The sequence below is a fragment of the Anoplophora glabripennis genome, unplaced genomic scaffold, assembly GCF_000390285.2.
Source record: "Anoplophora glabripennis isolate ALB-LARVAE unplaced genomic scaffold, Agla_2.0 scaffold539, whole genome shotgun sequence".
Taxonomy (NCBI): Eukaryota; Metazoa; Arthropoda; class Insecta; order Coleoptera; family Cerambycidae; genus Anoplophora; species Anoplophora glabripennis.
Window position 1 is genome coordinate 202858 of NW_019416773.1, and position 13171 is coordinate 216028.

The window sequence follows — 13171 nt, forward strand, 5'->3', positions numbered from 1 at the left end:
TTGTTAACACAGCTGTAATCATTCGAGCTACGCAACCTCAAAAATAGAAGGTGACGACGGTTAAGTACGGGTATAAAGTAATAGTGAGAAATGTTAAGTTACAATATGATTCCTATAGTTCAAGATAATATGAATGACATTGGGTCAAGAGTAAATATTTTAACAAATGTTTCCTCAAATGCATATTACGGTTATCAACCCCAAGTATATTTAGAAGAAAAAAACGCTGCCCAAACAAACCAAACTGCACGAATGGATAATAATACAAGCAATATGGATATTCAATATAACAATAACAATAATTTATGTTATGAAGCAATGCAAACGGAAAATATTCCGCGGCAAGTAAACAGGAAACGTCGTTGGGATCACCGCGACGAATTTGTTGAATTCAAAAAAAGGCGGCAAACAGGTAATCATAAATTTTCTTTATACATTATACATAAATTAGATACTTACCTACATATAACTTTTTTCGTATACTGTATGTCACTTTAATGGTAATATAATGAGGAGGAGAATTTATCCTTTAAATAAATTAATAAGGTATAAATTGTATGTCACTATAATGGTATAGTGTTTACGAAGATAGTTGAAACCGTATAAAAACTAAAAGTCGTCATATCTTTAGTAGTATGCCCGGACTCCCCGGGCACAATAAAATAAAGAAATGCCGACTTGCACAATAAAGAGATGCCGACTTTTAGTTTTTATACGGTTTCAACTATCTTCGTAAACGAGCCGTTTCTACGTTCCGATTTTTTAAATTTAAAAATAAACCATATTTCTTGCTCACACAGAGTAAATCGAAAATAACTCTAAAAACAGTTCGTTCTACAACAATTTAAGTATGATTAGATAATTTTTAGTGAGAAATCAACATTTCTAGGCCAATAATTATATTAGATGTTTTACATTTGAAATTGTATTTCTAACAAAAAAATTCTTAGATTTTTTTTTCATATAAGTGGTTTCAGTGTTAAATATTCAAATTATTTCATAGAAGTGATAAGCTGTAAAATTTTAAAAATCATCTCTAAAAGACAAGCTCAGTTTTCGAATAAAATGAAATAGATCTTGTTTCTTAGAAATACCATTAAAAATTAAAAGTTGCTGTAATTGTCATAAATGGACTTAGCAAAGTACTTATATCACTGGCTCAAGTTTCATCAATCTACATCAAATGTCGTATATATATTTGAGAAAATATATGCATATATAACTTCTTCAAAAAGAGACATTCTACAGTCCACAATCTAACTTGATAAGAAACATTGTGCTTAAAATAATTTATTTAATTATATTATAATTTAAGTTTCTCAATAATTTGGTTGTATTTTTAACAGTCTCTCAATATTATTTCATAAATATTCTAAGGCAAATAGAAAATGTAATTCATGTTTTAATATTGTATAAGAGTGTATAATGTACATTTATAATAAGTGAAAAATTTATTACAGTAATGTTTCAAAATGTAAAGCTCTCGGTATATTTAGATATTTACATGTCAGATTATAAAATTATTTTAACAGTTTCAAGAAGAATAATGGAGTTTTTCAAGTTAATGATAGCCCATATAATCCCATCCATCGCGATGACGCGGCAACCAACCCAAAATTGTTCAACTATTAATGATACTTAGTTACAGAAGCCTACAACCAAGCCGAGGCATGTTCTTTTTTGATTATATTTACCTTATTAGCGATCTTTCAAACTTTTTATATTGTTGAAATCGTAAAAAACGGCCTATTCAAATGTATTGTTTTGAAATAGCAAGAATTTTTTTAAAGTACAGTAATATTCACCCACAATAATCACTAATTAGGTTCTTAAGATATGTAAAATTATGACAATTTTATTTTTGTGATGCTTTTAATCAGATACTATTTTCTTTTTTATAAAACGTAAAACATATAAATTATGTTTTAAATGGATTGTTTATATTATCAGTGTTCTTTCACAAATGAAGTGTAAATTGTGATGGATCTATTTTTAAGAGTAAACAGATACAATCAAAAGATTTAGATAATAGGTGATAGATGTTAAAAAAATTTTAATCTATAGGATAGGATGTATTTAAATGAAAGAGCACAAATGCTGCCAGATAGTTTTGAGGCCAATTTTTGCCAGTTACAGGATGATTTATTTGGCATAACATAAAATGTTACACCACTGGACAAAATTATGAACAATTTTACACAGTGAGTACTAAAAAAAATACATTTTTTACTTTGAGGTTGGGTTCTAATAATAGCACTTCAGGTTTATATTGAGCTGAAATTTTATATGCTAATAGGATATATTACTGTCACCTCATAACCTCATGCCAAAGTTTAATGATAATTGGCCTCACAGTTAATGAAAAATATCTGTTAATTTCAATATAAACCCTGTGACTCGTCGATGAAGCAATTTGTTTGGCATAATTATCATATTTTGATCTCGATACTGTCTACTATGTGGTAGTGTAATCATTTAAATACACCCTGTATATATAGAGTGTTCTATTAAAATGATCCACATTTTGTTTCTATTTTTTATTTTAACATCTGATAATATAATAGCATTAGTAGCATCACTTTTTCATGAAATTTCTGGTATTTTATGTAGCATATACAGGGTGTTTCAGAAAGACCTCCCGTAAATACAGGGGGTGCTAGTACGATAAAAAATAAGAATTTTTTGTCATATGAACTATATGTCTATCTCATCTTGTTTTCGAGATACAGAGCGACAAAATAAATTTTTTTAAATAGAATTATTACGAGTTTCCAAACGGTGCGAAATATATTTATGAAATTTGGTGTTCCGGAGTTTTTAAGGATGCCAAATACGCTGGTCTAATTATTTTTTTTATATTTCATAGAGCGCGCTAGTTATGCTACATTCCTATTACATTTTAAGGTCTAATTTTTTAAAGATTAGGTTTTTTACCATTCAGGCTCCAATTTTTAATGTACAATTTTATTTTCTAAAAATAATGTGCTCTTGTTAGAACTTCCTAATGTGGACGGTTTTCGAGAAAAAAAGGCTTTTAATTGAACTCTTGCAATATTACCGTGTATAAAATAAGTGACTTTTCTCAAAGTAGGTTTAGGTATGTCAAAACTTATTGATGGATGTCTCTTAAACAACGCATACATTCTTACTAATATTTTAAACTCTAATTAACCTTATAACAAAATTTTAGTGATTGTTAGTGACTGTAGTTAGTAATGACTAATTAGTCACTAAAATTTTGATATAAAGTTAATTAGAGTTTAAAATAGTACTAAGAATGTATGCGTTGTTTATGAGACACCCATCAATAAATTTTGACATAAGCCTTCTTTGAGAAAAGGCACTTATTTTATACATCGTAATATTGTAAAATTTCAATTAAAAGCTTTTTTTTCTCGAAAACCGTCCTCATTAAGAAGTTTTAACAAGAATACATTATTTTTGGAAAATAAAATTGTACATTAGAAATTGGAGCCCTAATGGTAAAAAACCTAACTTTAAAAAAATTAAAACTTAAAATGTAGTAGTAATGTACCATAACTAGCGCCCTCTATGAAATATACAAAAAATAATTAGACCAGCGTATTTGGCATCTTTAAAAATCCTGGAATTCCAAATATCATAAAAATATTTCGCACCGTTTGGAAACTTAAAAATTTTATTTTGTCACTCTGTATCTCGAAAACAAGAGGAGATAGACATAGTTCATAAGTAAAAAAATTTTTATTTTTTGTCGTACTACCCTATATTTACGGGAGGTCTTTCTGAAATACCCTGTAAATCACATTTTTGTCTCGACATACATACATTCCTGTTGATACACATTTATATATACAAGGTGTCTAGAAATGGTGGGAAATCTCTCAGATTTGAGTAGATTTATTAGTTAGAGTAGTTAAGAGTTGAAAATGAAGTTTTAATTGTAACTTTTTTGTTTTCCATTAAATTTGGATAATTTTTGAGTAAAAACTCTGTTTAGGCATTTTCTACTGTGTTTAATCTACTGATATATAGGCCTATTTTTTAAAGTTTTTAAGATTTCTGAACATTTGTAAGTGAAAAACGTATACTTGTTTAATTTCGATACAAAAATTCACTTTTGAGATGAACATGTAACTATGAATATACCATACTATTTTCGATATATCTCGATAGTAATAAATATATACGTGAAAACAAAAATTAGTCATTTTTGCTGCAAAATAAGTACGTACTATAAAATCTCATTTGCCTTGCCAATTGTTTTTAGGAAGTATATCTTTTTTACTTAAAAATGGCTATAAAATATAAGAAAAAAGGCCTACAAATTTTTTTCGAGCCAAGATTGCCAAAGGTACTTTGTTCCCGGATTGCCAAAGTAGTTATCGGTAAGTTTGTATCGCTATCGTACATTAGTACGGAGCCTTCATAAATGTTTACTAGCCACTTGACCGCCAAGTTTAGGCAATGAACATTACAGGGCTGGTACTGGTGACAAAAATTCCCTAAATCTTGGCGTCACCAATGATTCATTTACAATGAACAATGACAAACCATTACTCTCGAGATAATGCAATCACTGATCGGTTGAAGAAAATCTCATGAAAAATTACACCAATCACAGCCGGTGAAATAGAATGTTGTTTTAATATAATCTGGATCTTATCGTTTTAATTTTACCGAAATTAATAGCCAATGCAAAGGAAAATTACTGTACCAAACACAGTTACCGGTCACGTGGCTTGCAATCATTTATGAAGGCTCTAGGCTCTGTAGAAATAGGAAATAAGTTTTTGCCCAAAAATTATTTAAATTTAATAAAATATAAATGATACAATGAACAACTGATTTACGAGTCTTGAATTCAAGAACTAGTAAATCTACATGGAGAGGCCCAATATAACAATGATTCAACTTTATATTGTTTTTGCAAGGCCTAGCCATATCCGAGAGGTTGTCCATCGTTTCTTGGTCGCCCTGAATTCAATTCAATTAAGGTGATCTGAAATCTACTTTCAGATAAATGTCCTCTCCATTGTCCTTCAGACCAAGAAGTATACTCTCCACCTGCCCAAAAGCCTGTATATTTACGAAAACCAACTCACAATATTCCTGATCTACCTCGATGTATAATGGGACATTATATTTAAATAAAAAATAATACTAAGTTTGTAACATTACCTGTATATATTATTTTAATTCTTGTAGAATAAAAGTTTGTGTTTCTACAGAAAGTAATGTGGAAAAGCGAAAAAAAAGTCATATAGAGGACCGGGAACATCAGAGTTTGTTGGAAGACATTCTAAGGGAAACACATGGTGTTAGTATTTACCATTGGTATTGAAACGAAGCTTAGTAACTTATTTTTAATTTAGTTCACATTATCAATTTATCAAACTGTTCAGGTACAGATATCAGTAACTTGTGAATTGTTTCGTATTTTTGTAATTATTTTGTAATAAAAACTAATGTTAATTATTGAAAGTTTATCGTGTTTCATTTCTATATATAATAAATATACTCAAGCAAAAAAAATATAACACTTTGAAGCACTATTAACTATTTACAACAAAAAATGTGGAACTTAAAATGGGTCTTGATCTGGTTGAGAGTTCGATCGATCTAAAAAAAAAAAGCATTTGTTAATAACACATTTTAGATAATATTCGCCTATACAGTAGTATCTTCAACTTTGAATATGTATAATCCGTTCCTGGAAACGGATCCTATTAGAAATTTAGATAGAGTAAGTTGAATAATTCCCTACCTTTATTTGGCGTTGCCGATCTGGACTTGACTTTAATGGGTAGTCTTGTCGGTACCTGATCTAATCCCTGAAAATTAATACACAAAGTTATGGTGTTATTCAACATTCAATTATTATCTATGAAATATATCTTTTCGTATCCTACAATTCAAAATATATTGTCAATACTAACATGTACTTTTAATCTAAAATGTAATGTTATGAATTATTATTTATAATCTAATATGTTGCCACAAACAAGAATCTAACAAACTGACGAATATACAGGGCGTCCCAGAAATAAGTGCATTGAAGATTTATTAGTAAAAAGCTGTTGCGTTTGATTAGCTAAATACATAGTTAAAATTTTGACATATATTTCTAGGACACCCTGTATAATAATATACAGGGTATAGCAAAAGTACCGAAACGGCAGAATAACTCGGAGGGAGAGCATTTTAGAGAAAAATGTTATAGACAAAAGTTTCAAGATTTCTCAAGATGGCTATCCGATGGTGATCTTGACATTGACCTTGAATATCATTTCAAGGTCAAATGTGATTTTTCAAATGGGACCCTATACTTTTGACCCCAGAAATGAAAAGGGGAGAATTTTACATTCAGATATGACCTTGAGTGACCCCTCCCTTTTGACCTTGGGGCCCCCACAAGGTCAAACAAAGGTGCAGAAACGGCAGAATAACTTGGCGGGAGAGCATTTTAGAGAAAAATGTTAAATACAAAAGTTTCAGGATTTCTCCCTGGCGATCCAATGGTGACCTTGTCCTTAAAGATCATTTCAGTTAAATGTGATTTTTCAAATGGGTCAATGTTAAGGTCACCATCGGATAGCCAGGGAGAAACATTTTAATCTAAAATGCTCTCCCGCCGAGTTATTCTGCCGTTCCGGTACTTTTGCTATACCCTGTATAAGGAAAAAGATCAAAGCGCTGACGATAGAGTAGAATTGTTGGATTACGTATATGTATTTGGTTTGTATTGTGGGGTAGCGTAACTAGATAAATAAAATGCAGAGATCTGCAAAATTGAGTAGGCATGTAGTGTAGGTCAAACATACTGTAGGCATCGGTTTTTTCAAATTTTTTATTCAAATATTGTCAAGTGACTGACTTTTTATCATAAACTGTAAATAGCAAAACAAACAATATTTTCGTAATAAAAGAACTGAAAATATAAAATTTAAATTTTAAAACGAAACTGGGTAAATCATCAGATATATTTGCTAGTTACAGTGTTACAAGAATGTTCCAATTTTAAGTTAGAAAATATGAGGGCCATTGAAATATAAACGAGAATATTTTTTTTTTTATTGATAAAATTAAGTTCACAAAAAATTTCTCATTTTTCTACATAATCACCTTCCTTTGAAACACATTTTTCCCACCTGATTAGAAGCTTTTTGATTCCGTCACTGTAGAAAGAAGGATGGCGGGTCATTAGCCAGTGCGTACAAACGCCTCCACCTCTGCGTCACTAGCGAAACGCTGCCCTCCCAAAGCCTCTTTCAATGGTCCGAACATGTGATAATCACATGGGGACAGGTCCGGACTGTAGGGTGTGTGTTCGAGAGTTTTCCAGAACATTTCTTCCAATTTCTGGCATGTTTGGTTTGCCGTATGTGGTCGAGCATTATCATGGAGCAAAATGATGTTCCTTATGGGTTGGCGGCGTCTTTTGCTTCGATAAGCGGCCCTAACCTGCTCAAGAAGTCTGCAGTAGTAACCAGCATTAATTGTTCTCTGCTCGTGTAGAAAATCCAGCAGGAGTCCCAAAAAACTATAGCGAGAACTTTACCCGCTGACAAGTGCGATTTGGCCTTGACTGGAGCGGCCTCTCGTTTTTTTTGCACTTCCACTTGCTTACTTTTGGGAGTATAATAGTGGACCCAAGTCTCATTGCAAGTCACTATACGGTCGAGAAATGCGTCCCCTTCGTTATGGTACCATCGCAAATGCCGTTGGCAAATGTCAAGAAGAACATTCTTCTGTTCCCCCGAGAGAAGGCGTGGCACCCAACGAGCCGACACTTGACAAACCAAGCTCATCTCGAATGACGGTAATGGATACTCCCGATACTGATCTTTGCTTCACATGTGATTTCTGCGACTGTCAGACGACAATCGTTCTCCAGAAGGTCACGAACTGCTTGAATGTGTCCATCAGTTAAGCTGGTTCTGGGCTGCCAATCGTGGGATTCATTTTTAACCGTCTCTCGTCCTTCAGTGAAGGCTTTGTGTCAAAAAAACATGCAGGGTTGTGAAAGAGTGTTTTCAGCAAACTGCTGTCGCAATTTTTGCAAAATTTCAGCAGGGCGGACCCCCCTCCCATGTCAAAAATTTTATGATAATCTGTTGCACAAAAGATGGTTGTACTTTCTTCTCGCTCATCTTTGCCACTACTTGGCTAACGGTCTTAGGGGCGTGTCAACTGTGATCCACTCGTCCTATCCCTACCAACATTCCCTGTCCGTACCTGAGCCGATCGGTGCCCTTTCAAGATGTCCACCTTGACATTTTTTTTTTCAATCCAAAAATCCAACTTTTACTAAAAAAATTAAAAGAAACAATCCTCCGATCTAAAATATAAAACATTGAAGCCCTAAAGTTACATGAGATGTGAATTATTAAATTTTTTAAAGTTTTATAAAAAAATTTGAAACGAATGTCTTGAAAAACAATAGAATTATAAATAAACCTTTTTTTTTAAGTTGTAGCCTTGATGCCTTGACACTCTGCATTTTGAAAAAGAAAGCCCCATTACTTTCGCTCAAAAAATATACATATATATTTAATGGCTACCTACTGACCTATTTTCTAGTAACACTGTATGATATTTTTAAATCACCTTATTATTTATCAGTAATTAATTCTATGTTTACCTCGCCATTACAAGAGAAGTCAATTGTCATCTCAATCTCCTCGCAGTTGCTCTGTAAAAGAAAATATTTTGCTACCGTTTCAAAATAAATAATATTTCTTACTTGTGTCGCAGTTTTAGTGTCGGTACCTTGCGTATTTTCTAAAATACCTCCCACTGCACCTTCTTCTTCAATATCGTCACTCAAGATTCTACTCTGGTCAGCTTCGGCTAAGTCTCCATTCTGAATGTTATCAACAACCTAGAAAAAATTCAAAAATTGTAGTTTATTCTATAATCATGATTCACAAAGGTTTAAATTCTAAGGTAAAAAAGATAAATTAATGCCTTTCTGCAAATTTTTCAATTTTGACAAAAGGATATGTAAAGCTTATACAGGATGTTGCAATATTTCATTGATAAACGAGGCGTATGGGTGATTCACAAACGGTGACCAAAAATTAAACCTCATATTTTTTTGGTGAATTATCATGACTCACAAAGGTTTAAATTCTAAGGTAAAAACGATAAATTAATGCCTTTCTGCAAATTTTTCAATTTTGACAAAAGGATATGTAAAGCTTATACAAGATGTTGCAATATTTCATTGATAAACGAAGCGTTATGGGTGATTCACAAACGGTGACCAAAAATGAAACCTCATATTTTTTGGTGAATTTTAAGAGGAGTCTTTCATATAAAATTTTTATCTAGGATGCTTCGTTAAAAAGATACAGGGTGTTAAACTGAAAAAATATTTTGAATTTTTTATATAATTTAAAAACCAGTAAGTAAATAATTTGAAATTGGGCATGTATTTATGTAAATATTGTCCAAAATCTGGGGCCTTTTTCTAAAATTTAGATGATCCAGTGGCAGAGGGTATCGGTAGCATATTTTCCTAACTAAAATAGTACACCACTGCGCCACGGTAACAACCATGATATTTTTGGATTCGGTTTTCAATTTTCTACAAATTACTATACAGGGTGTCGCGAAATTCATGCAACAAAATTTGGTCATAAATTCTTTAGACAAATTTAGGAGACCCGTATTTTTTCTTTTTGCCAACTGGTCCCCCTCTTTCGGAGTTACAGCCCCCTGAAATCTGCCCCTAAGAATAGTCTCTTTTATATCTCAAAACCATGTTGTACGAAAATCATTAAATTTGGTACATAGGGGTTTTATGACATGTTGGCGAGAAACCCCCTTAAGACACTTTTTCGTGGGCCCCCTTGTCTTTGGAATCAGAAAAATTTGGTCGCAAATTAAATTTTAATTATTAGTTAGCTAGAAAGCCATTGAATTTAGAAACTTTTTGTCTCTTGATGTGTTTCGTAAAACGCAATGTTTTTGAGGAAAATGGCGAATCACGATATGCATTAATTAATTAATTAAAAATATTTTTTGAAGTTTAATACTGTATCTTTTTAACAAAGCGTTCTAGAAAAAAACTTTATAGGAAAGACCCCTTAAAATTCACCAAAGAATACGAGGTTTCATTTTTGGTCACCAATCACTCTGTATAAAGAAAATTGAGATGCCAGCCAATTACTCATGTCATTTAACATATTCTCTGTCAACTTCTGTTTAACATTTAGTCTCTCTAAGACACTTGCATATTTTTTAAATGTTTTTGGATGGAATTGTGTAGTTTTTACAAAATTTGGTAACTAATGAATGGGTTTTTTTTATATTATAATCAATCGAATTTGGTTTTATCAATGGCAATATTAATAATCCATCGTAAACTGAGGAATTATTAACAATGTTTAGCATTTTATAAAACATATAAAAATTTAATTAATTTTTATTTCTTGTATGTTGTATAAATCATAAGCACAAAGAGAACTGTATCATCAAGTATGAAAAATGAAGTGTTTGCGGACCTACATTCATTATGAACTTTTTTCTTAATTTTTGTCGGAAAACCATCTGCAGGAATTTTGTTGGAATAATTGCAACATCCTGTATATTACAATTTTCCAAAGAATATAAACTTGCATACCTTTGCATATTAACACCAATAAACAAACAACAAAAACAAATGTCCTTCATTCAATAAAAAATAATAAGCAATACAAATAATATAATATAATCACCTGTGATGTACCAGTATTATTACTTTGAGATTCATATATTGGAACTGAAGCACAATTTTTAGCGTTTAGCTCAATATCATTGCTGCAATTCATAAGACACTGCTCAGGGTTAGTTTCTTGTATTAACTGGATAAATGAAAGCTCTCCACATAATAGTTCATTTAAAGTTTGTATTAAATGCACTTTAACGTCACGAACACTAAAAAAAATCAGTTGGTTATCAGTAAATAATACATACCACTTGGGAAAGTTTCTTATAATTGGAATAAATGTTAGTAACACTTTACACGATCAGCAGTATGTGTATCAATAAATTTTCAAACATACCGGGTGTAACTATAAGTGGGAGTCGATTTTTTAAATGTGAATCTGAAATTCTTTTTTTTTAATGAAATAAATAGTCAAGTTATAATTAGTTTTTTAAAATGCACCTAAACTATTATCTGTGCCGCCACTGGGCAGCACCCGAACTTGATTGAAAGTGTTACCTTTTTAAATCAACTATGTGATGGAGTGCGAAATTACAATGGAAAACAATTTTGTAACATTGCTTTTGTATGACCTTGCGACATGTTATTTTTAAGTCACCATATTACCTTGAGTGGACGAATCATCGACTATTAAGAAAATTTTATTTTCAAATGTTTTTAAAAACTTTATATTTTTCGCGTATTAACTAATATTGGCATGTGGATGGGAATATATAAGAAAAACTATTTTTTAAATAAAAAAAATAGTTTTAAAATAATTTTTGCTTTACAAAATGTACATAATAGAAAACAAATAAAAAATACTAAAGTAATAAAATAGATTTGAAATATCTTTTTAAAATCAATTCAAGCTTTTAATAAAAAGTATTTGTTACTATTTTTTAAAGCACTTTGTTTAGTTTGTGAATCTCAGAGTTGATGACTTCTGACATTGGTCTAGTTTAGGTGAATTAAATATTATCAATTCACCTGATGTGATATGATAACAGGAGGCTAGGCGAGCAAAGGAAAAGTCGACGTTAATTCAGCAAAATGAAAGTGGCTGACATTTCATTCAATGGCTGCATTTTATTACTTTTAATTTAGTTTCCAGTTTATCGGTTTCCGAGGTAGTGTTTGTAATAAGGCAGGTACTTGACTTTGTGTGTAAAGTATTAATTTTTAGTGGAATCAAAATTAAATTTATTTATATAGTAAAATTTTAAGTGAGATTTACTGAAGCATCTTAGGAATGTAAGTGTATGAAAATTACAAGAAAAATGTTAAAAAAAATTCATTTTCATAACGGAAATTAAAATTTTTAAAGGTCAAAGGCAGCCTTCCTACATACCATTTTACGACTGTCACAAAAAAAAATGTATAGTCTCTTAAATGCTGGCAAATGCTTTTTACTATGTAAAAAAAATTTAACTTACCTTTTTCCTCGATACTGTTCAAGCACCTCGTCCAAAACATTTGAAAAGTGTTTCTGAAACACAGTGTCTTTTACTAAATCCTTAAAGGATTCAGATCCTAATAAAATCTGCTTCAAAGACGACAGAAGGGCACTTTGAATAACTTCATCTTCGTGCTCATTTAAAAATGGAATAGCTCCTTTAAATGTGTTTTGAACTTCTGCATTGATCTAAAATTAATCACTGAAATATTGTAACCTGCATTTTAATTCTAAAAGCAAAAAATAAAAAGAATGAACCAATGAAGAAACAAATTTAGTTAATATAATCTTATACTTACACTGGTGTTTCTTGTTCCCAATGAGTTTTTCATGGGTTTGGACCATACGGTAGATTGCAAAGAAAAATATTCGGGAATTTGTGTGCCTTCAAGGTCACTAGAGGTTTGTTGAGATTCTAAAGACTGAAAAAAAATAAAGTATGCATAATCTATTACTCCACTTTTCACTAATAATGTATCATCTTATGGCTGATTTACATTTTGTTAAGTAGCAAGTGCAGGTAAGAAGTGCAGGTGTTAAGTGATAAGTAAAATCAAAGTGTAAACGCTCACGCTGTTAAGTGATTAGTGCAAGTGCGAAGTGCGAGTGCAAAGTAAAGTGAATAGAAGCACGGTCTATTTTCTCTGTTAAGTAGCTAACCCCGCACACCCGCGTACTCCCCGCAATCGTAGCGCCGCCCAAACGTGGCCCGCCCGAACTACACTATTTAACTGTTTGACAGGCCGTTATTTTTGACAAGTAAATAAGTACGAACGATATTCCTATCATGAAATGGACTGAAGAACTATATATAGCATCACAGATTTTAGGAATCATCAATGATATAGCTGCTTTGGATACTCTAAATAGATGCGAAAGTGTGTGTAAGCTGCATCCAGTATTAATCATTATACAGAAATATTTGTAGATTCATTTTTGAAGATAATACACATCTCATAAATGTATCCGATTTTGCTATAGTTGGTCCAACAATAGTCAGTAATTCATTAAATTTATCTTCCGTCATTCGCATTGAATTACAA

At 31.5% G+C, this 13171-nt stretch overlaps 2 protein-coding genes across 6 annotated transcripts in view; one reads left to right on the top strand and one right to left on the bottom strand.

Annotated features, from left to right (window-relative positions):
- LOC108911884 lies at positions 1 to 5463 on the top strand. Of its 2 annotated transcripts, none has more exons than XM_018716958.1 (2): positions 1 to 412; positions 5211 to 5463. In XM_018716958.1, exons 1-2 carry the CDS (start codon positions 91 to 93, stop codon positions 5321 to 5323), a joined length of 435 nt encoding a protein of 144 aa, XP_018572474.1. In that variant the 5' UTR covers positions 1 to 90; the 3' UTR covers positions 5324 to 5463. The 2 variants fall into 2 exon arrangements, with proteins under 2 accessions (XP_018572474.1, XP_018572473.1); XM_018716957.1 differs by having other exon boundaries at positions 4999 to 5308.
- The window catches only part of LOC108911883 (pericentriolar material 1 protein), a 26096-nt gene continuing 18375 nt past the window's right edge, over positions 5451 to 13171 (bottom strand). For 2 of the 4 annotated variants that reach the window (XM_018716954.1, XM_018716953.1), the window contains 7 exons: positions 12428 to 12550; positions 12109 to 12317; positions 10704 to 10902; positions 8726 to 8863; positions 8624 to 8674; positions 5747 to 5813; positions 5451 to 5601 (listed from right to left, as the gene is read on the bottom strand). In XM_018716954.1, coding sequence (XP_018572470.1) covers positions 5564 to 5601; positions 5747 to 5813; positions 8624 to 8674; positions 8726 to 8863; positions 10704 to 10902; positions 12109 to 12317; positions 12428 to 12550 — 825 coding nt within the window. In that variant the 3' untranslated portion in view covers positions 5451 to 5563. Of the gene's footprint in view, positions 5602 to 5746; positions 5814 to 8623; positions 8675 to 8725; positions 8864 to 10703; positions 10903 to 12108; positions 12359 to 12427; positions 12551 to 13171 lie in introns of those variants that run through there. The other 2 variants (XM_018716955.1, XM_018716956.1) reach the window with 2 other exon arrangements.

Bases quoted from the DNA above. Each gene is read 5' to 3' on its own strand.
- LOC108911884 (XM_018716957.1), top strand. From the start codon at position 91: ATGTTAAGTTACAATATGATTCCTATAGTTCAAGATAATATGAATGAC. The intron at 413-4,998 runs GTAATCATAAAT...ATCTACTTTCAG, and splicing joins CAAAAAAAGGCGGCAAACAG to ATAAATGTCCTCTCCATTGT.